This window comes from Leptinotarsa decemlineata, unplaced genomic scaffold (genome assembly GCF_025532065.1).
Source record: "Leptinotarsa decemlineata unplaced genomic scaffold, Ldec_3_MD MMD2_P_RNA_scaffold_9, whole genome shotgun sequence".
NCBI classification, from domain to species: Eukaryota; Metazoa; Arthropoda; class Insecta; order Coleoptera; family Chrysomelidae; genus Leptinotarsa; species Leptinotarsa decemlineata.
Genome location: NW_027412536.1, coordinates 9,066,821 through 9,091,283, shown reverse-complemented (window position 1 = coordinate 9,091,283; position 24,463 = coordinate 9,066,821). Strand labels below are relative to the sequence as shown.

The 24,463-nt window shown below is 32.7% G+C and overlaps 1 protein-coding gene and 1 long non-coding RNA gene across 6 annotated transcripts in view; both read left to right on the top strand.

Moving 5' to 3' along the window:
• LOC111509193 (scoloptoxin SSD14) overlaps window positions 1-22,628 on the top strand; it is a 53,329-nt gene extending 30,701 nt beyond the window's left edge. For 3 of the 5 annotated variants that reach the window (XM_074170563.1, XM_074170565.1, XM_074170562.1), the window contains exons 6-10: window positions 1,928-2,165; window positions 3,438-3,628; window positions 9,684-9,924; window positions 19,256-19,372; window positions 19,541-22,628. In XM_074170563.1, the coding sequence (XP_074026664.1) occupies window positions 1,928-2,165; window positions 3,438-3,628; window positions 9,684-9,924; window positions 19,256-19,372; window positions 19,541-19,702 (949 nt within the window). In that variant the 3' untranslated portion in view covers window positions 19,703-22,628. Of the gene's footprint in view, window positions 1-1,927; window positions 2,166-3,437; window positions 3,629-9,683; window positions 9,925-16,181; window positions 16,206-16,312; window positions 16,548-19,255; window positions 19,373-19,540 lie in introns of those variants that run through there. The other 2 variants (XR_012464393.1, XM_074170564.1) reach the window with 2 other exon arrangements.
• LOC141480514 (uncharacterized) lies at window positions 10,401-14,108 on the top strand. The gene is made up of 2 exons (XR_012464394.1): window positions 10,401-13,273; window positions 13,338-14,108. It is a non-coding gene; the product is annotated as an uncharacterized lncRNA (long non-coding RNA).
• Window positions 22,629-24,463: the final 1,835 nt, after the last annotated feature.

Below are 24,463 nucleotides of genomic sequence, written 5' to 3'. Positions count from 1 at the left end.
GCAAAGCTTGCTATCATCATAAATGCTATGTGAGTTATATCTTCCCTGGATTTTTTTTCCGTGACTTTGCTACGAGATTTAAAGCTTTGGAAGAAGAGATGCGGAAAAATTATCACCTCAAACCAGAGAAAAATGGTTTAAAAAAACTGTGTGAAACAAGATGGATAGAAAGGCTTAAAGTCGAGTTGACATTCATGAAACACTTTCCTGCACTCCCCACTGTCCTCCAAGCCATTACTAGTTCACCAGAAGGTAGACGCAGTAATGCAGTTACTTTCCTCCACCCTATTCTGTCGTCAGAGTTTTTAATTAGTTTAGAAGTGTTGGCTGAGGTACTTGGAGTATGTACTTGGAGTATGTGCTGCATACTTCGCATCTTGTAGCAGCTACAGTACAAAGCATACAGAAAAAAATGAGACGACAGCTTTGACACCTTTATAACTAGACGGTTAATTCCGCGAAAGAAATGGGTACACTAATTGAAATGCCTAGGACAACAGCTCGACAAAAAAAAACGATCTAATGTACGAACAGACTCACCTATTATCGCATGTAAGTGTACATCCTGTTTCTTAATTTCATAATGAATGAACTGATGGCAAGGTTATCCAAAAAGTAGATAGAATGTGTAGGCAAACTGCAACACTTGTTAACACCCCATATATATGACGCCTACATTACTGACATTTTTCAAGGAGCAAAGAAGATTTGCCATGATTTTTGGCTTTGTAAGGTGAGTTACGAATTTGAAAGCAAATGTGAAAATCCAAAATTCCGAAAATAAGTTGTTTATACATCCAACGCAAGATTATAAGTTTGCCGATTTTCTTTCACACATCAAGATATGTGACTAACAGTACAGCAGAGAGAAATTTTTCAGCTTTGCTTCATTCAAAAACATATCTACGCAATACAACGACTGAAGAGAGACTAAATGGTTTGGCTTTACTGCAATTACCCAGAATATTTCCAATACAATGAAAGCTCTTGGACGTATACATAATATAAAATATAAAAAGTATTATAAAAAATCAAAAGTATTATGTTTATACTATAAACTATTATTTTGTTCGATGATTATAAATTTGACTACTGAAAAGTGATTATTTTCTACACCCGTACTCTAACAATACACTTATATGACCATAATCAGTTTCATAATGATATCCATTATGATACAGATTTTTCATAACGATACAGATTATCAACCAATAGAAACCCATAATTTTTCAATCAAGAATCCTGTTCCTTTGTTTGTCCTAGATTCTAACCTAAGTAACTAATTGCTTTATTTGTCAAAATCAGTTTTCATATTACCTACCTATTTATCAAAATGTCTGAAAACAGCGAAATAGAAGGAATATCATCGACTCCAATATTTTTGAAAGATCAGATTAATTACAGTTATTATATTCGATATAAATATAATTAGAATCTTTATAGTTTTCATATATCCATGATAATACCATTAAGTTTGTGTTTTTTTAAAAAAATATGAGGTAATTACTGTAAATGTGTTCAATACAAATATAATATTTATAGTTTTCCATTATTTATCGGGTTTAGAAAAAATAGCGTATGCAACTTTCATGTAATAGTTATTAATACACTCGCATATACCATACAAAACTCGCCTTCGGCTCGTTTCGTATCCCGGTTAATGCTCGTGTCTTAATAACCATCATTACATGATCGTTGCATAATATACTATTATCTACTTTTCTGTTCATTATTTCACCATGTGATATATTTCTCAAATAATGTTTGTGGAGATAAAATCGTAAGGTGTAGTTTATTAAATGATATATGTTATTAAAATTTCTCCAAAGCTCCATGAAATAATGTACTTTTCGATATCATCAACGTTATTTTCCAATAGTTATCACCTTCTTCTACACAACTTCTGAAATGTATATTTCAATCTCAGACCGGAATGGAGTAAACCAGTCACCTCTACTATCAATGGAAATCATAATCTGTACTCATCTCCTGTTCCTGGTTCTGGAGCAATTTTGGCTTTCATCATGAATATTTTGGATGGCTTCCTGAACGAATCAAATCCGTTTTCGATTGTTAATTATCAAAGAATAGTTGAGAGTTTCAAATTCGCCTACGCCAAAAGAACTGAATTAGGAGACGAGAAATTTGTGCCAAACGTTAAAGAAGTGAGTATGAAGTCTGACTAACCAAATTAATATTATGATAACTGATTTTATACTGACAAAGAACATAAATTGGTTGATTGATTTTGAAGTTGAATGAGTTTCTAGACATGTACAAAAATTAGAGAAACAATTTGGAATACAGATTCAACATAAATTTGAATCTACCTACAATATATTTTTTGTTTGGAAAAATGGTTTATAGATGAAATTCAGCAATCTTTGAGACAATGATATGTGAGAAATATTCCAAAGTTGGTCTTATTCACATGACTGATGCGTGAAAAACTTCCGTTTCATCATTGTCTTCTCGAAATATTTTTTCCAGGGTTCCATCAAAACTCCTGTTTTCAAAAAAGTCAAATGTATTGGTTTTTCAAATAGACTGAAATACTGTCGGGAACAAAAAAATAATTAATTTTGGTAACATTTCATTCTTAACAAAAGTCATGAAAAAAGAGAAGAAAATCTTAACATAACAAAAGTTAAATATTGAAGAGTCAGTAACGTTCGTTACGTCAAATTCCAAGCATATTCTGAGTATCATATCATATACATCAAATATAAGTGTTTCCTTGATATTCAATTGTCTATGCCGAAGAAAGCATTTAAGCCATGAAATAGTTTCCAATTGTTCATATGCATATGCCTTCATTATTTAGTCTATATTAGATTCTATGTTGGAGATGATTTATTCTACTGATGTTTCAAAATGGAAAAGGAAGCTGAAAATAATATCAAAAATGCAGTCCACTGGACTGACAAAAAATATTCAACTCTCAATCAGCGAAGCGATACTGAACAATGGTAGGCTGAATATATCCAAAAGCACCGATACTGCTGAATTACTCCAGAATGATGAATGATAAAAAAATATACTATCAATAGTGAATAAGACTTTTGGAGGCGATCCGTTTGAATGAGATTTATTTTTTGTCTTTCTCTGTAGCTTCCATTGCGATCATTCAATTATATGATACCCTAGTCCGGAAGTATTTTATTCATAATCCTATACCCATAACAGTGATATTTTCATCTGCCATAGATCATCATAGTGATCTATGGCTATAGTGGTTCGGGATGGGTCATAAATTCAAGTTCTTCTTTCCCCAACAAGGATAATTTCGGTAGGACTCGGCGATAATATTGAGAGTTTCATTCGATTTTTTTCTAAACGAGTAGTTCTTGTTGATCACAGAAGAGTTCAGCTGTTGTATTCATGACGTTTTTGCGCTCTGGTGTCTAAAATATCGTTTATTTTATTTACGATTCCAGCTTGTCCGTAACCTGACGAGGAAAGATTTCGCAGAGAGTATCAGATGGTTGATTCATGACAACAGTACTTCCCAAAATGGTTCGTATTATGGAGCTACCAGTTCGTTAGTGGAAGATCATGGTACTGCACATATATCAGTACTGTCTTCAACCGGCGATGCTGTTGCAGTCACAAGTACTATTAATTATGTGTGAGTTCAGATGAAGTAACATACAAAATAATAATGATTTATATATAATATAAATGATAATATAATGATTTTCGTGTTAGATTTCAGATTCAATAATATGAGATCTTACACAGGACCGATATTGAAAATATTATTTAAGTTATCAAAAAACCCGTAAAGTTGTAACTGGTATAACATGACTATGTCATGATTGAAAGATTGATATTGTTTTTCCTAGTATCAACTAATAAAATCACAACAATACAGAGTGAAGACTGGTCAGACTCAATGAGCACATCTGACATGAATGATGCTTTTTCTAAATTTTCATTGAAATTCTCATACCATTTTGAGATAAATTTCCCAAAACGTAAAAAATACTTGAATAATAATAAAAACAAGGGTTGGGTCAATACCGAAATTGTAAAATCAAGCCACAATTTAAAGGATCTTTTTAAGTTGAAACAAATTTTTCCCGAGTTATTAACTTTTTACAATAAGGAGAAACTAAAACATTTAAAACTGATCAATTCGACTAAAAAATGATACTACCAGAGTAAAATAGAAAACGCGAACAATATTCATAAAGCAGCGTGGGGAATTGTATCTCATTTAACTAATAAGTCAAATAGTAAGCAAAAAAATATAATAATAAAAGACAATAACCGTCTGGTAGAATCACCAAATTTGATTGCCAATATGTTCAATCATTATTTCAGAGACATTGCTGTAGATATAATAAATAAGATAGATAAAAACAATGTAGGGTATGAGCTCTTCTTGAGGAATATTGTATCGCCTACGAACTCATTATACCTTAGTCCCTATACGGAGACTGAACTATATAACCTTTTACAAAAAAAACTTCCGGCTTTGATGAGGTCCCAATGTTGGTTTTGAGAACATGTCTACCAGTCTTGATGAGGCCATTGGTCTATTTGGTGAATTTATCCTTTACCACTGGATCATATCCCGACCCTCTTAAAATGGAAAAATTATTCCAATCCATAAAAAAAATTGTTCCCAATCCTTGGAAAATTACAGACCCGTGATAATCCCATCTTGATTTTCGAAGATTTTTGAATACGCCTTCTTCAATCGAATGATACCGTTCTGTGTTAATAATAACGTCTTTGCCAGAAATCAACATGGATTTTTAAATAAGAAATCAACCATAACAGCAATACATTCATCCTATAACGAAATAAGTAAATTTCTCGATTCAGGAGAGTGCCCTGTTGGGATATTTTATGATCTCAGCAGAGTATTCGACTGTGTAGATGATCAAATTCTAAAAGATAAACTGTACAAGTATGGCATACGTGGTCTTCCGCTGTCTTGGTTATTGGATTACCTCTCTCATAGAAAACAGTTTGTAGAAGTTAATAAAATGAGATCTGATATAATTTCTACGGACCTTGGGGTGCCACAAGGATCTATATTAGGCCCAACACTGTTTGTGTTTTATATAAATGATTTGGCAAACTCAATAACGGAAGAAACAGTAATAATGTACGCTGATGACACTTCTATTATCGTCTCGGATAGGTCGGATTCTGACCTGGAAGAGAAATGTGCTGAAGTTTTTCGAAACTTAAATTCATGGTTTGCGGCAAATAAGTTATTAATGAATGTTGATAAAACTGTTCTGATCCGCCGTTTCCATAACAGACAGAAATATTATACACCAATCAGTTTCAAGATTGATGGGAGGGGAGATTCTGTAACGACAGGCAACGAAAGTACCAAATTCCTGGGACTTCATATCGACCAATGTTTAGGCTGGCATAATCATTGTGAATTTTGAATGAAGAAGTTGAATTCGATAACATTTCAGCTCAGAAATTTAAGACAAGTGTTAAATATTAGTCAGTTGCTGACGCTGTATTATGCTCAAGTTGAGTCCAGACTCAGATATGGTCTATGTTTCTGGGGATTATCGTCACGTTGGAATGAGGTATTCCTAGTGCAAAAAAGAATACTGAGAACCATAACAGGATTTTCAACTAGGGATTCCTGCAAAAATGTGTTCGTTAATTTTAATATTCTAACATTGCCTTATTTGTTTATATTTAAACTGTGTTTACATGTTTTTAAAAATGACAATGAAATCTTTCTGATGAATAGATGTATCTGCAATGTAAATACTCGTCAAAATAATAATTTGTTTGTACCATATGCAAGAACGAAGCTGGCTTACAACTCCTCAAATCTGATGGCTCCCCGAATATTCAACCATTTGCCAATGAATATAAGGGAGAGCAGGTCTCAATCCGAATTCAAATATCGCTTGAAATATTTTTTATGTTCTCATAGTTTTTATACTATTGTAGAGTACATGTTCCATTAGTTTGTAAGTAGTACCTAAAATTTTATCACTGACGGCTCCTTCACAATGTATATTTGTCAACAGGAAATAAATAAATAATAAAATAATTATAATAATAATAATAATAACAAAACAGTCACGTGAAATGAAGTCCAGAAGTGAGAAACAATCGGGTAGGTAACTATGCAGTCGATATCGGAAGCAAGATCTGTTTTTTTATTTCGAAAAATTGCGTATTGTGTGTCTGCAAAATGAAAATTATCTTCATTCGTGGAATGAAAAATTGTTTAGTGGAGACTCTAAATTTCAAAATACGGGTCTCTAGTTTTCGTAGCAATTTGTTTTCGACGATGCATATATCATATCGTGATATTGAAGTTATTTTGATATTTCCAGGAATTTTGGTAATTTGTTGATCATCGAATGAATTCATGAATAATTATATCAGGATCCTAATTACAATTTCAATAGAAGTGAATGTTACCCTCTCCTAGCCAATATATTTCGTTAGAATAACGTTACTTCGTTCTTCGATTAGGTCGGAGACCTTTCTGAAAAAAGACATTTTCACATTATATTCACCTTATGATTAATAATGTGGAAAAACATTAATGAATTGGAATATGAGAACATTTCAATTACTAGATTGAGGGTATGAATTAGGATTATTCTCTTGATAATGCTCAAAAAATCAGCGAAATCAAGTAATCATTCACCTTCATGAAACCTCAATATGAGATGAACAATCTCTTGTGATGTCTTCAACAGGAACAGATAATGATAACAATAACTGCCATGGTATGGTATGGAATAATGACGTGAAAAGTGACTGCGTATGCTCTACCCCCAACAAAATGATAGTTGCCATACAAAAATTTTCTGTAATATAAGTGTTTCTTCGTTCATAAAAATCTTGGGCCTTCATGATTATCTAATGTGATACCACAGTCTAGCAAAAAAAATATCTTGCTTGACATATTCAATAATCATTCAATAATCATTTATCATACTATCGCCAAAGTATATTATCTAATGTTTTTTTTTGCTGAAGATTCAATTGCCCATTTTAGGATTTGCAGATGACACGACAATATTCTATAAGGTAAATAATTTGCAAGAATTGAAATATACTGTAGAATCAGACTTTGATACAATAAAAAACTGGCGTTACAAACTAATAACCATAAATTTGGAGAAAACCCAATATATGCTATTCAGCTGCAATAGAATGAACAAACCACCCTTTTCCTGAATAGACCTAGGCAATCAACAATTGATTGGTCCTGAAAATTAGGTGAAGTATTTAGGAGTAATTATTGATTCACATCTTGAATGGAATAAGCACATAAACTTCATTTGCAAAAAGCTGCGAAGTATTCAAAACCTCAAGAGAAATATTCTCCATCCACAACCTGAAAATTCTTTACCTGGCACTAGTAGAAAGTCATTTACGCTAATGAATAGCATGCTAGGGCGGGGCATTTCGAACACACCTTCGTCCTCTTGAAGCATACACAAACCAAATTTCTAAAACTGATACATTCGAAAAGTTCACGCTTTCCTACAGACAATTTGCTTCGTGAAGCCGGTGTTTTTCGTCAACTGTTTTATTTCAATGTAATTTCAATGTACCACAAGAAGAAAAGTTATCTCTCACCGTCACACAATTACAACACCTGAACAAAAAATCATCCTGTAATTCCATTAACACAATAACCACATTTGCAGCATACTTATACTTACCTGGCTCCAAAATTATTCAATACTCTTCCCAATACAATAAAAAACATTAACATATTTCACCACTTCAAAAAGTCATTGAGGCAATTTATATGCAGATAGCCAAAACAAATGATTTCTGATTTTGTTGACAAAAAAATATTTGAAACAAAGTTTTACTCAATGTGAAAATCGTGAGAAAAAACAAAATTGTTATTACTTCACAATAAAACCTCAGATTATATATTAGTACATCAGGATTGTCCATTTTACCTTATTTATTTATTATAATTTTTAACACACCGCTTATAACATTTGTGTCATTTAAATGTCATACAAACAATCTTATACCACTCACACGCATCAACCATTGTATTAACTTATAATTACACATATTTATGTATTAAGATTCAGGCAAGTCTGATACTAATTGGATTTTTTAATATATCCGCAATTGTTAGTTTGTATGTTTATTATTTATTGCATTGTATTTTCTCGAAAGAAGTGTGAAAAACACATATCGAGTACTTATTCATTCACCTTTAACTTCGTACTACATTGTTCTGTATTCTTCTTTCCTACGTGAATAAATATAATTATTATTATACAAATATGACTTCATTTCCAAAGTAGATAAGTCGGCATTCCCAAAATTTCAAACCTAAAATTCTTAGGGACCTGGCTCAAAGACCAAAAAAACTTTATGTTACCGCTATGAAAGCTTTTCTGACCTATAATAATTTCTCATAGATAAACGAAGACCAAAATCGATTTATCTATCGAGAGTCCAAGAATGAAGAAAATTGGAACAATACTCTGTAGTACTCCAGGTACAGAACAGATAACGTGACCGAAACTTAACTTCTCTGTCATCTGTTCATGATTTGTTAATATTCAGGATATTCGCGATATTGGTTCAAATTCTGCTACTTTTCGTAACGAAATAATGTGCTTTCGATTTGATTTTCGTGTGTTGTGTGTTATGAAATGGCTACACATAGAGAGGTTGGAACCAGTTTTCGACCGTATTAATAATATAGCTCCAGAAGAATACACTATATGTTAACCTATTTCGCAAATCAATCTCTTATAATTATCGGTCGTGTACCTGTCAACTTTATTTCATCTTTCCACTTTTATTTGACAATTTATCATAAAATTTACTCCAAGAAATGAACCGACAAAATTGCAGGTTACCTGTAATTCAATATTCAGTGAAATTTTCTGTAGATTACTTTGTGGCCAATCATTTGAAATATTTCGTAAATTTCAAACTGTAAATCAATTTATCGCTTATAATTCCAAGTCTATATGGAGTTTTCAAGACACTGGAGCAATAATCATGGAAATCACTTTTTGTTGACTTCTTTCATTTCAGTGACTTCCCTGGAAACGTCGTATAAGCTTCAAATTAGGAAATGATACTTCATTCACAAAACGGAAATATCACCTTATTTTCCTTAAACACAAATAACCAGATATTTCTATTCTAACCCACCATAGTCTCACTCACAGTGGTGATATGAGACCAGCAATAAAATCGTGATTTATCTTAGCACCATTAGATAATAAGGCTTTTAGCAGATCGCGAAATATTGATAATAAATCAGCCGGAACTTCAACGAATAGTTTCTGGAATAAAGAATGTCTCTCAGGAATCTCATATGAGCTTTGAAATGAAAGTGACAAATTCATTCGCGATTTGAGGGCAATACCATATTTCTCAAACTGTACCGCGTATTTTTTACTGCTTTACTTTCGATTAACACCTCGTGAGCCAAAATGGGAAATAGACATGGAAGTTAAAACTTTTAGAAAGTGTACGATGTAAAAAAACTTACTGGAAATAATAGATGTTTGTCATATCGTCACCATTTCAGGTACTTGGTGGTTTCTGCGAAACAGCTGCGATATTCAAAAAAGTGTCATTGGAATAAATATTAGGATCGAAGTAAAAAAATAATCATTTATTCAACAATAGAATTTTAAACCCATGCATACTAGAATTTCAAGTTCATATATTTTCAGGTTTGGTGCTGAATTTGCATCCAATAGTACAGGGATCATCCTCAATGACCAAATGGATGACTTTTCTTCACCTAATATAACAAATGTTTATGGAGTCCCTCCCTCTCCCTCCAACTACATAGTTGGTGGCAAAACACCAATATCATCTATGTCTCCAACGATTATTGTTGACGGTAATGGCGATGTACAAATGGTGGTGGGCGCAGCTGGTGGTAGCAAAATTACGACAAGTGTTGCCCAGGTGAGAAATGGCTAGTTCAAATTCAAAAAGTTAGTCATTCAACTCCATCCTATTATACACCTGAAAGTCTCAGAGTGAAAATATCCCAAATATTTCGTCTAACAAATGCGGTAATGCCTAGATTGAAGTCATTGGACACTGTTCAATTAAGGAAGTAGAAAGTAGGGTGCTGCTCAAGGTGGGATTTTTGTTAAATATTGGTTTCTCAGATATGATTTGTGTTGACCTTATGTGTGTGAAAAGGTGAAGTTTTAGATGAATCAATTGTTCTGCTTCTTGATACCTAGCTCATTGGATTCCATAATATCATGCCCCGTAAAAAGGGGAATTGAGAAGAGAAAATACGCAGAAAACCGAAATGATCTCAATTATAGCGATAATTACAAGATTTCCATTATAATAATGAAAATGCTAATAATTGTCTCCAGGTGAGAAGAATATAGTTCGAAAAGAGCAGAGAAATTGAATACTACTTCGTAGTATCTGTTTGGACTTTTCTGTTAAGATGATTGTTCTGATTATTAGAGTTTTTGTTGAAATAATGCCGCCTCTACTCTTGAATCTCGAAATCGTAACGACTTCTCGCACTAAGGCAGACACCTTGAACGGACTTAACCCATGGTGTGAGAACTGTCATTAATTGATGATGCTCACGCACCCGTACGAATGTGCCGTAGCTTCGGGAATAAAGTACGACCAGCTTAGTGTGACGTTGCCCTTCCTGATCTCTTTTCTCACGATCATAACGATTTGCCTCATCAAGGAGAAATTCTTGACCAAAAAATAAAGAAGGATGCCATTTTCGACTCATCGCGTCTTCTCGGGGCACATGATTCTTGAACCCAATGATCTCTCACCTCCCTATGTGGATAGAGGTCAAAGGTTACTGAAGCCGGCGCAGCTAAATTCGTCTTCTAAAGCCATTCAAACTGGGTACTTGGGATGGGAAAGTTCATAATGTTATTACAGAAAAGACTGATTTATGACAAATCAAACCGCCTCATATATTGCCTTATGATTTGTTGTCGAATTAAATGGACGGTACACAAGTGGAGAATATCAACTTGGTGGAGAATATCAACAAGGTGAGAATATCAACTTGGTGAGACAACAAGCGTCTAGGATTCATTGTGCAATAATAGACTACAGGGCGGCCAGCAGACCTTTCACGCCCACTGTTTGGCGGATAGTTGCCAAATACCGGCATATCCATCACATTTCCAAAATGCTGACCCCCAGCACGAAGGTAATAGTTGCGAAGAAGTTACTAATGAGACGAGCGAGAAGTAGCGCATAAAACTATAAGAAACAGTTTCAATCACCCGCAGCCACTCAAATTGGATACTCGGCACACATAAAAAAGAGTACTTGAAATAAAGTAGCATGTGTTATACAAAGTAAATTTCATGGGTATATTCAATTTCATATTTTTACATTGGAAGGAATTAACTCTCATGATGAAACGAAAAGAAACTTTACATATTCAAAATAAATCATTGGAGAATGTTATTCTGAAATTGTCATATTTTCGAATTCATTTTTATAAGAGCTGGTGATGTTTCACCGGAGAAATTTAAAATGGGCAATTTCTATATATAGGTACGCACTTTCCATCACCTCAAACAAGTTACCATATTATATTCATTGAATATAATTGACATTTCTTTCTTCGAAAGAGCATTTTTTTGCTCGAATATATGGATTCGCTGAGTACAATCTATTCACATGATTTGTTTTCCATACTATTTTTGTTTTGCCTTTATTCTTTTCCATCGTCATACAAAAAAATGTGAGAATCTTTCAAAAAAAGAAAAAAGCAATCAGTTCCAAACAATTACCTATATTCAGAGATAATAATAATAATGATCTTTATTAATTTCAAGAAACAAGAATGTTTATAACAGGAATACAATGTAAAATAATGATAAATTATTTCAATATTGAATATCAGTTAAATATAAAAACGGAAAAAAAGATTTGTTTCTTCAAAGAAATTTATTTAGTCTGATTTATTTCATCATTTTGATTAAATATCATTCATTACAAACGACGTGTGTATTGTATGGATTAGATGATAATTTTGCGGAGACAAAATGAAATTCTCATTTTAATTTCTCTAATATTTCAATTCAAGAGGTATTTTACTTAGTCAAATGAATTGTGGATCATTTCAAGAATAAAATTTATTGAGTTCCCAAAATAATTCGGTTGAGTCAAACAATATAATTTCATCAAATCAAAAGAACGTCTGTTGAATGAAAATTTTCCAATTCAGTTTAGCAGTATGGGGTGCTGTTTTGACACTAATATATAATTTAATCAGCAAAATATTCATTTTCACTTCAACAATACATATCAATACATTTAACTAATTTTGGAAATGATTTCAAGCCTTTGGATAATTTCATTTCAATATTTTTATTATTTGTTGGTTTGAAAAATTGAATTATTTCCTTGAAAGAAATGGTATAATTAAAATACTCCTAAGGAATAGAGTGCAGGTCGGCATCATTTGCATTTGAGCAAGAACCGTAAACTAATCACGAAAGGAATAAGAATTAAAAATGTGTTTTGTGTTTTGCAAGGAGATGACGAAGAGGTTTACAGTTTCTTTTTGATTATACGTGGGTTGAAGTATTTTCAGTGTTCTCACAGGTATGTTGATATTTATATACTTTCTTTCATTCCATATTTTGAAATAATTATGAATATCATGTATTGGATAAACGGACATCGTTTTTTTCGAGCACGTACTCTTACATTTTTCTCGACAGCTATCCTCTATAAAAGTGGCTTGAAGTTCTTATAGTTTAATGTAATGACTGAAGGACAGCTTTGATGATTTCAATTCTGTTTTTAAGAAAGTAGAAGTTGTCGGGTGAAATGATTATCATTGAGAGGTAGGTAGGTATGCATACACTGGGTACCTAGGTGACCTTTGATCTTTGGATACGGAGGAATTGGACATTTTCAGATTAAATACAATTAATGTGTTTGCCACAGAAATAGGTGTAGGTATACAATGTCCTTACATCAGAAATAATTGAATGGCGTCGAAAACAATGATTTCATTTCCATCATGATAGTATATACTGAATCCTTGAAGGAATCTCTTTTTAAGATTTTTCTTTTAAAGAACATTGTGAAATAATCACAGTTTTCTCTTATATTACTTTATTACAATCAGTGAGACCGGAAAAGGAAAGTTATTTGTAACATATTTACAGAAATGATGACATCCAACAAAACTGCACAAACTCAAAACATGTAATATAATCTCTTTTAATTTTAGACATGGAGGAATTTCTTAATAACTTAGGATTAAATGACCTGATTGGCATTTTTGAAAGTAAAAAAATACATATATTATTTATCTCCCACTAATTTACTTAAAACACATACTTTTCAAACAGAAAATGATGTAACCTTAGACATAGCTAAAAGGCTCACTGATGGAGAAATCGAAGAAATGATTCCCTCAATTGGTAAAAAAAATATTCAATCAAGGAAGCAATTGATGGAATATATTAATAATCATATATAACAGAGGTATGTCTTTCATTGATAACTTTTATAATAAATATGTATACCATTTCAATTAAAAACATATTCAGTTTTCCCAAATAACTATATATTTTTGCAATTTTCTGTAAATACTTATTATCATTCAGGTTTGTACCTGAGTAATTGAATGCTAGAATAAATTTACTAGATCTGAAGCCCTAAAAGTTATGGTTGGAGAGCTTAGTGAATTTTGTCATCACAGTTATTTCTTCTACTCAAATTTTTCTGTGATTAAGTACGTCATTGTTTTTTCCTATTGTCAAAAAATTAGGATACCTCCGTTTGGTAAATTGGATTTGTACAAAAAAAATTATTATATTTTTATATTTCTATGAGATAATATCCAAGATAGTTAGTAGAAATTGATCCAATAGTATTATTGCGAAAATGTAAACAATCACTAATCTCTCTTTCTTTGTAGAAAATTACTTCAGTGAAAGGTTTCGAAATCGACTCTGATTGTTCTTTAGTAGATATCACCAATAATAACGATGAATAATAAAATATGTTAATGTTTTAGATTAGGATTAACCATTTGTGGAGAATTTATATTTTTATTTAAATATTTGTAGAAGTCCATTATAATTTATTAATTGTTTGAATATAATTGTTACTAAAATTTCTCGATTTTTATTTATATTTTGCTCATTCCCATGTTTAAAAATTTTCCAAGGCATTTACATAATCAGTATTGAATATGAAATATTATGCTCAAAACTGATTAAAAAATCGTGATTCGTAAGTAGATCAATAATCCAGTTGAGAAAATGATACAAATTGTATTTCAGGTATTAAGAAATTGAGTTGTTGAACAAACTATAATATATTTTCACAATTTATTTAGTAACTTGATCTATTTCGATTGGAAATTCATATAAATTCAATCACTGACTTTCTGTATTTCTGATTCTGCCGAAAACTACTTTTCTCAATACTAAAACTACGTAAATCCTTTTATCTACAAACTTAATGTACTAATCGAATCAGCATCAGCAGGAGATGACAACAATCGATGGTCCAATGATTTTTTTGTGGGAAAATATTTGATGGTAAAAAGCATATTGAAGTTTCAGAGAAGAGTGAAGTAATTCTCAGTAGAACCGATCTTAAGCTCCATTACTACCAACGAGATGCTGGTACTCAAATTAGTATAATACTTGGTTGACAGAATCCAATAACCAAATCCAAACAAGAGAAAAAGTTTTGTTTTGTAATTTCTATTGGTTCATCATTATTCATACTTATTTTGAACTTTCGAAATGCTTTAGTCTATCAGCAAGATACTCACAATGAGGTATAAATATTGTTCGTTCAAGTACTATTCATTATTTGTTCAACAAAATCATTACTCCAGTGGAACATTTTCCCATCATCAAAACAAGCAAAGTTCTCCATCATTCTGCAGATATGTTATGTTTCTTCAACATAACTTTTACTCGAATAAAAAATACATTTGATTATCAATCAGTTCCACTATTTCACCCATCTTTAAATTTTGCTTGTTCAATAGAATATTCGAATTACTGTAAATAATTCTTGGTATCAATTAGACAATATATTACTTGAATTCAATTCTTCTCTAAATCGAAATAACTGATCGATGTGATTGTTTCAATCAAATATTTATTTGATACAATGAACATATGCTTGAAGAAATAGTTGAGAATCAGGAATTCTTTTTTTTTTTGCACCAACAAAATATTTTGTCGTGCATATATGACAGTTTTATTTCTTTGAATGAAGTGAATTTTCTTTCATTCAACAAATCTTTTTTTTACGTGCAGCACATAAATACAAACATATATATACATACATATTTACATATATACACACACATACATATATAAATATATATACATTTTTAAATTATAATGCTAATTAAAAACAAAAAATGTAATATGGAGACCAGAATTTCAATTAGAGGAAGAGAGCAGAAACTTTTTCATTTCCGATTCGAATTTTGTTTTTTGATTCATTTTTAATTTCTCTGGAAGATTATTATATATTTCAACTCCTAAATGGGATATTGATTTCTCCCCAAATTTTGAGTGATATGATTTAGCTATCAGTTTTTTTTTGCTTGTCTTGTATTATGGTCATGGATGGTATTTATTTGATTGAATTCCAAATGAGTGGAATATTTCATTTATACAACGATAAAAATAAAATAAAAACAGCAATAAAAATTAATTGGCGCTCCGGGGCGACTTCATTGATTCCTATGGCACATTTGCTTTTTCAGCTGCAGGAAAACCCGGAAAAACCTGCAGCACCAAATCATCTGAGATATTGATTCAACAATGTCTTCTCTCTTATAAAACAAAATGTAAGGTGTCTCCAGAGGCTCTAATAAATTCAATGAATCGCCAGAACACTTAGTGACCCGACTATCGTCAAACTTAAACCAGTCCGTTTCGTCTTTGACCGAGGCGTAATAACGACCAGATTCAACGGCAGAACCACAGTGAGCAATTACTGCATGAATATTATAATAGTGGTCTACTAGGTTGAAATGTTCATCCATTTCGGATCTTCCAAAGAGTTTCTTGCTTCCGTTAGAGGTTGAGTCTTGTTTGAAAATCATCAGTGTTATTATTAGATTGATTGAAGATTGGTGCCTCAGCTATAATTGTTTCCTTATAACAGTCAATTATAGACAGTCGATCATTACCTGTTAAAAATTCCATTTTCAGATGATTTAACAATAAGCTTTGCACGGACTGCAAAATATTAGGAAAAGCTAGATGAAGTTCCAGAAATTCACATAAGTTTTCGGTACTTCTTGAACATTTACCACAAAGTAAACAAGTGACGATTTTTCCAGCAGAAGATTTACAAACACAAGACGAGATGGGTTGTACGGAATCATTCAGTCCAGAGCGGTCAGGAGTACTGATTTTGCTATTATTTTGCTCACGAAGAGTATTCAACAAGAACCCCGAGAATTCGGAACAATCCTCTTGTTGTCCTAACGAGTATTTAGTGGACTTCAAAGACTCCAGGAAATCGGTTGGAGGGAAAGATGATACCTTCTTACGAAACTGCAGCTGCATGAACAGGTGTTTGAGTTTGTGATTTTTTTCTAACAGGATGAATGAAACAACAAATTTTCAATTGGAAAATATACTGAATATCTAAAAGATCACGTGGTATAAATATAAATTTGACTTAGGTTGAACATACATTTTATTATTTCATTTTGCAGTCTCTTGAGAGGATTTATTATTGATAAATCAGCTGTTCCCCAAATGTAAATTAAATATTGTAGATTTGAATATACCAGACAGAAATATATACATTTGAGATATTTTAATCGAATACAATTTCTAATCCTAAATAATATTTCTAAAATTGGTCCGATTTTCTTTTTTAACATCTCAATATGAGTATTCCAACAAAGACTTTCATCAATGTATAGTCCTAAAAATTTTGTGTTTTGACAATATTCAATCATTTTGTTATTAACAGCCAAATTCTCTTTGTTGGTGACTTTGTTCTTAGTTATCAACATTAAAGAAGATTTTTCATAATTCAAACTCAGTTTATGATAATTTAATCAAGAGGTTAGCAATATAATGTCATTTTTCATGTTATTGTAGACTTTTTTAGTATCACTAGAAAAATAAAGCAATGTTGTGTCATCCGCGTATAACTTAATATTTCCTTTCAACAATAATTTTGAAACAGAATTTATGTGAATCAAAAATAAAACTGGACCCAAAATAGACCCTTTTGGAACACCACAGGTGATAGTTTTCAATGAACTGGCATTTCTCCTTAGACACACAAACTGTTTTCTGCTAGATAAATAATTTTCAAACCATCTATGAATAATTCCTTGAATACCAACATTATTCAATTTTTTCAATAAAATATTATGATTGATTGTGTCAAATGCCTTTCGCAAATCGAGAGATAATAGACCACATTTCATATCTCTATCTAATTGTTGTTGAATATTAGAAATGACATCCATTACTGCAGACTCAGTATCACTCGATTTGCGAAAGCCATATTGACCTGAATATAAATAATTTATTGACTCTTAATAATCTATCAACCTATTATTCATTACCTTTTCGATAATTTTTGAAAATACAGGAAGAATCGAAATGGGCCTATAATTATTCATATCACTTCCACTACCGGATTTCAATATAGGAGAAACACATGCAATTTTACAGTTAGTGGGGAAGATACCAGATTCAAAGGATTCGTTGATGCGTAGATCATGCAAAGAAGTAACTTTTAGACACAAACTGGAGTGAAAAGCCCTTTTGAAACAGCTACTTCCATATAAACATTGAATTACACAAAAGAAAAATATCCTACAAACAACTACTTTCATATGAAAACTGAATCGTACGAAAACACTTTTCTCTATTGAATTTATATTCCAATTTGGAACTGAATCAGATATCATTCACAGGATTGCTACACAACATAGTAAATGAAAGGGGTAAAATTTCACTTACATGGTTACACTGTCATCCTCACTGGTGGACATCAGATGTTTCGGAATGAGACACCTGCCTTTTTGCCTCTTCAGTACAAAATCTGGATAACAATACATGATGAAGCATTCATTTCATTCATAAAATTACGACTTAATGTCACGAATGTCATCGATGACAGTATGTAATGACATTCATTCGCTTCTTCAACTGAAACCTGGTAATAGAAATATTGTTTGAATTGAAAAATCTATAATTTTAGGAGGGATTATTTTTTGAAAAAAAAAAAGTTTTGGTTCCCTATTTCTTCATTTTCATACCAAAGGAAGGAAGAAGAAAGCGATCAATTTCCGAAAAATCAACTGTATACATTTGTGGATCATGCCCTTTCACACATAAACTGGAAGAAAAAGCTCTTTCCAAGCAGCTAATTTCATAAATTACTTGGAAGAAAATCACTTGTTTTGAAAGTATTTTCAGATACTGGCATTCCCAGATATAACCCGCTTCAATGAACTGAAAGTGAAATCATAGCAAAATATGGAAAGTGATGCAATGAAAAAGACAAACATCAAATAAAATGGAACACAAGTCAGAGAAATATCATCTCCGATATTGGACGTTTTCAACAAATTTGTTGAAAACACTATTTTCAACTTGTAAACTGGACTTGCAGGTTGAATTAGTAACTAACTGAGGATTGTTGGCGAACAATTACCATATTTCCATTTCCATCCCTTCGTTCATTTCAGATGATGTCTCAAAATAATTAGATACGTATCGATAGATAATTACTTGACAATATCAAATCACCAAAAATAATTTATCATCAATTATTTCACTTGTGTTCCACAACGTTATCTGTTGAAAAAAAATCTGTTTTTTCGTTAACCAGCTGTCGCACCCCTACGAACGACAACCCTTTGAAGTCGAAACTTGTGCGAGCTAAGGACTAATGAGGTCTTACGATATAACGTATGATTCCTAATACGGGTTGGACGATAGCAAGTGAAAATCGATCATTCAGCCATAAACAATATCTATTAACAATTAACATTATCTTTATTTTTCTACTAACTCAGTCAAACACAAATGTTTACACTTAGCAGACTGTGTTAAAATATTATACATGTAACAACTATTTTTCAATATTCATAGACATTAATTAGATATTGTACATCTGTTAATAAATTTCAATTGAATTTGAATTTTGAATAAGTCCGGCAGATGTATCTGGATAATGAACTTCCCTTTGGTTGTAGTTTGCCGTATTATTTAAATTTGAGACATATAACGTTATATTCAATTTTCAGGTGATTATAAATCATTTGTGGTATGGTTTCAATATGAAGATGGCTTCAGATCAGCAAAGATTTCATCATCAATTGTATCCAATGCAAGTGGATTTCGAGAATTCATTCAAAATTGAGGTAAATACATCTGAAAAAGTAATGAGAACTTCGCCTGTTAATCTTTGAAATAGCTTCCATAAAAAATTAAAGCATCCCACAATTACTGCCCCCCATCAGGGGGCAGTAATTGTGGGAAATTCCTGAGAAAATTTCAATATAAACGTTCCAAAAAATATTTTTTTTCAGAATGCTAACATACCAGTTGCACTGAAAGATATCGGTCACCATATATCTTTTTCCGAAGGAGATGGATTCGCAGCAGTTACAGCCATTTCAGCGCTGGACAAGAACACAATAACTGCAGTTTCAGATAAGAGAAGACAAGGTTCAGTTTCTTACCTGACGTAATGATTTTTTTGATAAACTACTACAATTTGGAAAGAGTGAATATCTACTGATGAATTCCTGTTAAAGGATAGTGAACAGTAGTGCCAGAATCTAGGTACTCATACAGTGCTTTGCCGAATAATAGAGTATTATCAATGAATGGACTTGTACATTTCTTAATTTTTCAAAATAGAACGAATATAATTTTTTTTCAGTAAAAGTGATCGCACGATAACAGAATTGGGGATTGCTGATCATCATTTATTTTGACAGAATTTCTGAAAGTTTCGCCGACTCCAAAGGTTGATGTCTTCTGGATTTTTTACAAAACTATATTCAACACCGTACAACACCATATATTAATCAAAATTCATTAGATTATAAAACTTTCTGTATATCATTCTAGAGTCTGAGAACTCTGAGTTACCAAACTTCCTTTGATTTTTTCTAATAACTTTTGATCATTATGAGTTAGGATTTTCAATTCTCAAGTAGATACTCATGAGTTTCCGAACTTGATTTTTAGCATTCATCAATGTTTCCATAAATGAAGAAACGGAAACAAAAAAAAATCACTAATTACGATAAACTTAAAAAAGACTTATTGGCTGAAAACTGGGAAAATATGTTTAAAATAGAACAGGCTGATAATACTGCAACAATATTTGTGATCGAATCACGATATCTTATTGAAAAAAGTACAATTATAACTAAACTTAAGCAAAAATGTAAAGCAAAAAAATTCTGGATTACAGAGCTCATAAATAAAAATAACAAACAAAAAGTATCAAACTCTACTGAAATATCCCGGAAACACTCAAAGAAGAATATAATTTATTGAAAAATGAGTTAAATAGGTTACTGAAAGCTGCCAAAAAAATATGCTCAGAAAATAATGAATAATAGTAAAAATTTAAAAGAACTATGGAAATGTGTTGATGATATATGCAATAAATCTAGATCTGAAACGAAAATAACGATTATTCAACCAGAGAATGGCACAGTGATGAAAAATACTCTAGGAATTTGTAACAATTTTAATGTGTACTATGCGAATCTTGGTCAAGAATATGCCCTTAAAATTAAAGAACCACCTAATTATAATTTTAATAAAAAAAGATCACAGAATTCAATAATTTTATTAGAAAATGATGAAAATCAGATTAACAAAGTTATTATGGAGTTTAAACAAAAGAAATATCCAGGTCATTCGCTCTGAAACGCTCAAATTGATTGCTAACGGAATTAAAACGCCATTAACTCACGCAATAAACCAATGTTTACGGGAAAGCTGCTTTCCCAAAATATTCATAATTCGAATAATAAAAACACTTTTCAAAAGTGGAGATAAACCAATAGTGAGTAACTATAGGCCTGTATCACTAAATTCAAACATAGCCAATGTGAGAGAGAAAATTCTTAAAACAAGATTAGTGAATTTTACTAGGAAATTCAAATCAATATATGTTCGGCAATACGGATTTAGGGAGGGAAGATCAACTGAAGATGCAATACAAAAGCTAGCAACTTTAATTTATGTGGTTCTTGACAAAAAAATCGCAGCGGTGTGCATCTTCGTTGATCTTTCCAAAACTTTTGATACCGTCAGTCATAAAAAACTCCTGAGAAAATTAGAGAACTGTGGAATACGCGGGAAAGCTTACGACATTTTTGAAAGCTACTTGCGTGACCGAGAACAGAGAGTCAGTATTGATGAAATTATGAGTTATCACAAAACTGCTACTTATGGTGTTCCGTAAGGAACGGTTCTAGGACCAATTCTGTTCACAATTTATCTAAATGAGCTGCTACAGATACCAACAAAAGGTACAATGTTGAGCTTTGCTGACGATACGGATGTCTTGTATACCGTCTCTTCATAGAACCAACTGAAAGCTTCTGCAGAACAAGATTTTATTGAGAACAATGAACTCACTATCAATTTCGAAAAAACCAAATATTTACCCTTCACATCATATTGCAGTACATTACCCAATATGGAATACCTAAATATAGGAAATAATAATCACATACCTGAAGGCGAATCAAGAAAATATCTAGGTATCTATACAGATAGGCATTTTCGAGGGCACCTACAGATGAAAGAAAAAATCAGAAAGTTTAGAAGTACACTTTCTAAGTTCAATCGCCCAAAAAACTTTCTTGACTTTCAGCATTTGAAAACATCGTACTTTGCACTTGTACAATCACAACTATTCTATGGTATAATAGGTTGGGGAGAAGTGAATGCTCATTATCTTAGGAATCTAAATGTCATACAGGAATGGATACTGAAAATTATATTTAAAAGAAAAAAAACTCAGCCAACTGAGGCCTTATTTAAAAAAGCAAGTGTATATGATATTTGACAACGTTTTTGTATGAGCATACTGAGTTTTGTTGAAAAAGGAAACATCAAAATAGAACCAATCATTCACTCCTACAATACTAGGAAAAAGAGAAACTCTCTAAATGCACCACGATGTGACAAAACTGTAGGACAAAGAAACGCAACATATCTCGGACCACGCTTATATCAAATATTACCAGGAGAAATGAAAAATATCAACAGTTGTTTTTCTATGTTCAAGAGAGAAGTAAAGAAATTCATTCTCGAAACCGAAAGAACTTTTTTTCTGAATTCATTAATCAAACTATTCCGTACAGCAATCTGACCTAAGCAATTATTGAGTAGATGAAAATAACTATGTATTCTGTCTGTAACTACTGTTTCTGTTATTAGGTTTATTTATTATTTCATTTGATCACTCATTGTTTTTTGATGAAATGTAAATGTATTGTGAACGTATATATACAATTAATTCACAATTCTCATCACTAACAAGCTATAAATTTCTATGGCTTCTGTGATTATCTTGTTTATTTTCGATAGCACTCCATGTAATTTATATCAGTGTATGAGGAAATAAAAATATTATTATTATTATTATTATTATTATTATTATTTTTTTCACCGTAGTGTGCGCTGGTCAGGCCCTAGAATCATGGGTCCGAGAATCATGTGCCCTGAGCAAACGCAGTGAGCCAAGAATGACAGCCTTCTGCATCTGTGCGGCTAAGATTTCTGCCTTAGTGCGGCAAGCCGGTATGATTTTGAGATTCGAGAGTAGAGAAGACATCATTCCACCAAGGACTCCAATAATCAGAAAGACCATCTTGACAGAGTGATCTGGATAGAGTCTGCGGAGTTCGAAGAGAAAATCTCGATATTTTATCCGTTTTTCCTCCTCTTTTCTGACGATATTCGTCTCGCCAGGAGCTGAAAACTCCACGACAAATATCGTTTTGGTCTGGTGGTCGAGAAGGACTACATCAGGCTTATTAGCTTGTATGAGCCTGAGGGTGGGGAACGAATAGTTCCAATAAATTCGGCACTTCAAGTTCCCTACAACGGATTCAATATCCCCCGGAGCATAGGGCAACACCGGTGTCTCGTCAATACCGTAAGAGTGCCGTAGATGGTAATATAGCACTCTTAGGGCCGCGTTATGTCGATGGATATAGGCCGAGGCCGCATATGCTGGACATGCTGATAGCAAGTGCATTAGGGTCTCGGGCGCCTCGCGGCAGGCCCTGCACCTTGTGTCAGGAACCTCTATACCCATCACGCGACTGCGGTAGACTAAGGTGTTGAAGACACCATCCTGGCAAGCCATGATGAACCCCTCAGTTTCCGACTTCAGCCCACTCGACCTGAGAAAAGCAAACGTCGCTTTGATAAGCCAAGGTCTCCAATGTTATTGAAGAAGACCCCATGCAGTGGCTTATCCTTGTGTCTCCGCAGAAGTAGGGTGATCTCTGCGGATTTTATCTGAGCTTTTTGCTGAACGGGATCCAACTCGGTGACAGAGTTGTGGTCACCTCGTTCAGAGCCGAAAACTATACCGAGTTCATCAGCTGCTCGGGCAGCTGCCCTAAGGAGAAATGCTCCAATTCCTGCTCTCTCATGGTCACAGACCATGCAGAGAAGGGGATTCGAACTCCTGACGACTTTACAGGCTGTATCCAGTACCATTCTGTCATGTAGACACTCCAAACTCAAAAGTCCACGGCCTCCCTGTTGTCGGGGGAAGTACAACCGTGGAACGGATGATTTGGGATGCAAACTCTTATAGAGATGCATCATTTTTCGGGTTTTCACGTCGAGTTGATACAGCTCCTCCAGAGTCCACTTCGCTACTCCAAACGAGTAGAGTTTCGAAAACACATCATAAAAGAAAATTTTACCAATTCATCAACTGGTTCAGAAAGACATAATAAAATTCTCTTTAGTCATTTAGTGAATTTTCAGAATTCCTGAATATATCAATTTCTAAGCACTGCAAAATATATAGTTTTAAACATTTCTCTTCCAAATGCAATACATCATAGTCGTGGTTGAACTTATGCCCTTCTGTAAAATATTATTTGCAAATATGAAATTGGTCTTCACATTCAATACACTATTCTTTGAGAATAGAATACACCCTGTATACAGGGTGTAACTGAATAAGTGTGAAACATTTAAGGAGGTGATTCCTCATCGAAAAAAATAGGATCTTTCATATGAAGAAACTTCATTGGAGCATCCCTTAAGATACAGCCCCTTAAAGGGGGTACATAAAATTTGTATGACAATTTTTTTCACAAGCACTGAAAAAGTTACAATATTGAAATCAACCTGACATTTTGTACTACTAAAAATACACTTTGCCAGTAATTTATTTAGTTTACTACATGATTGTAAGGGGTGGAAAACGCAACCCCTAAAATGTATTTCCA